This window comes from Aplysia californica, unplaced genomic scaffold (genome assembly GCF_000002075.1).
Source record: "Aplysia californica isolate F4 #8 unplaced genomic scaffold, AplCal3.0 scaffold00026, whole genome shotgun sequence".
NCBI classification, from domain to species: Eukaryota; Metazoa; Mollusca; class Gastropoda; order Aplysiida; family Aplysiidae; genus Aplysia; species Aplysia californica.
The window spans coordinates 2,183,924-2,185,045 of NW_004797296.1; the positions used below are offsets into that span (position 1 = coordinate 2,183,924).

Here is a 1,122-nt window from a genome sequence, read left to right on the forward strand (position 1 = left end):
ACCATCAAACAAAAACACAACCGCCACCACCATCATCACTTACTTCCACCACCACCATCATCACTTACCACCACCACCACCACTATCAAACAAAATACAACTACAACAACCACCACAGCCGTCACCACCATCCCCATCTTATTTCTTTTTAATGTAGATAATTTCACACCCCCATCGACACAATTTACATCCCTTTAGGAGGCCGGCTTCCGACCGTGTCTGCCAAATCTTAATCTACACCACCACTACCATAACCACCAGTTAGACCATCACCACCACGATAACCACCAGATAGACCATCACCAATCACTCACTTTGTCTTGTCCACCTTATCCCTGAGACTCTGAAGCACCCTCATGGCCATGTTCCTGATCCGGGTCATGATATTGTCGAAGTACATTTCCGAGTCTATCTCCAGCTGTTCGCGGTGATTGGGAAAAAGAAAAAAAGTCAGTCGATCAATTTCGAGCCCATATTTAATCTCTTAGTACCGGTACTGTACAATATCTTTAGTTGTTTGAGGGGGTTTTTGCACACGAAACTTGATTTCACAATTTTTTGCAGTTTTTAAATAAATTCGTGAAATCAAATTGCTTCAAAATGTTAAAAAGAGCTTTATCGCATTGGAACGTTTGACATTTATCGAATCATGAGTTCAAAGTGTTAGCGAAACACAAAATTGACTAAACGGGGGATGTGGGGGGGCACGAGAAAAAAAACTACAACAAAAACCAACCAAATAATAATTCAAGCTTGTTGGATATTTTTTTTTCATTGAAAGCAAGGCAAATAAATAAGCATTCAGGTGATATCAATAACCCCACATGCCCAAAAATTGACGAGTGCCTGATTCCACCACGTTGTGCCACATATATTCATTTCAAGCCCGCTCACCTCTGAATACTCCTCGTTGAGTGCTGTGTCATTGAGAATGTATTCTGGGTAACCAATCTTTTCAGCCATCATGCTGGCCTGTGGAATATCACATAACGTAATGACTGCAAAAAGTAGTACCTGTATTTCATAATATATGTCTATCTATTTATCCATCCATCCATCCAACCATCCATCCATCCATCCTTCCATCCATCCATCCATCCATCCATCCATCCATCCATCCAT

At 41.1% G+C, this 1,122-nt stretch overlaps 1 protein-coding gene across 1 annotated transcript in view; it reads right to left on the minus strand.

Annotated features, from left to right (window-relative positions):
* LOC101861636 (neprilysin-1) overlaps positions 1–1,122 on the minus strand; it is a gene marked incomplete in the record, with an annotated part of 31,137 nt that overhangs the window by 7,942 nt on the left and 22,073 nt on the right. Inside the window, 2 exon segments of the mRNA XM_035973258.1 lie at positions 315–418; positions 895–972. Coding sequence (XP_035829151.1) covers positions 315–418; positions 895–972 — 182 coding nt within the window.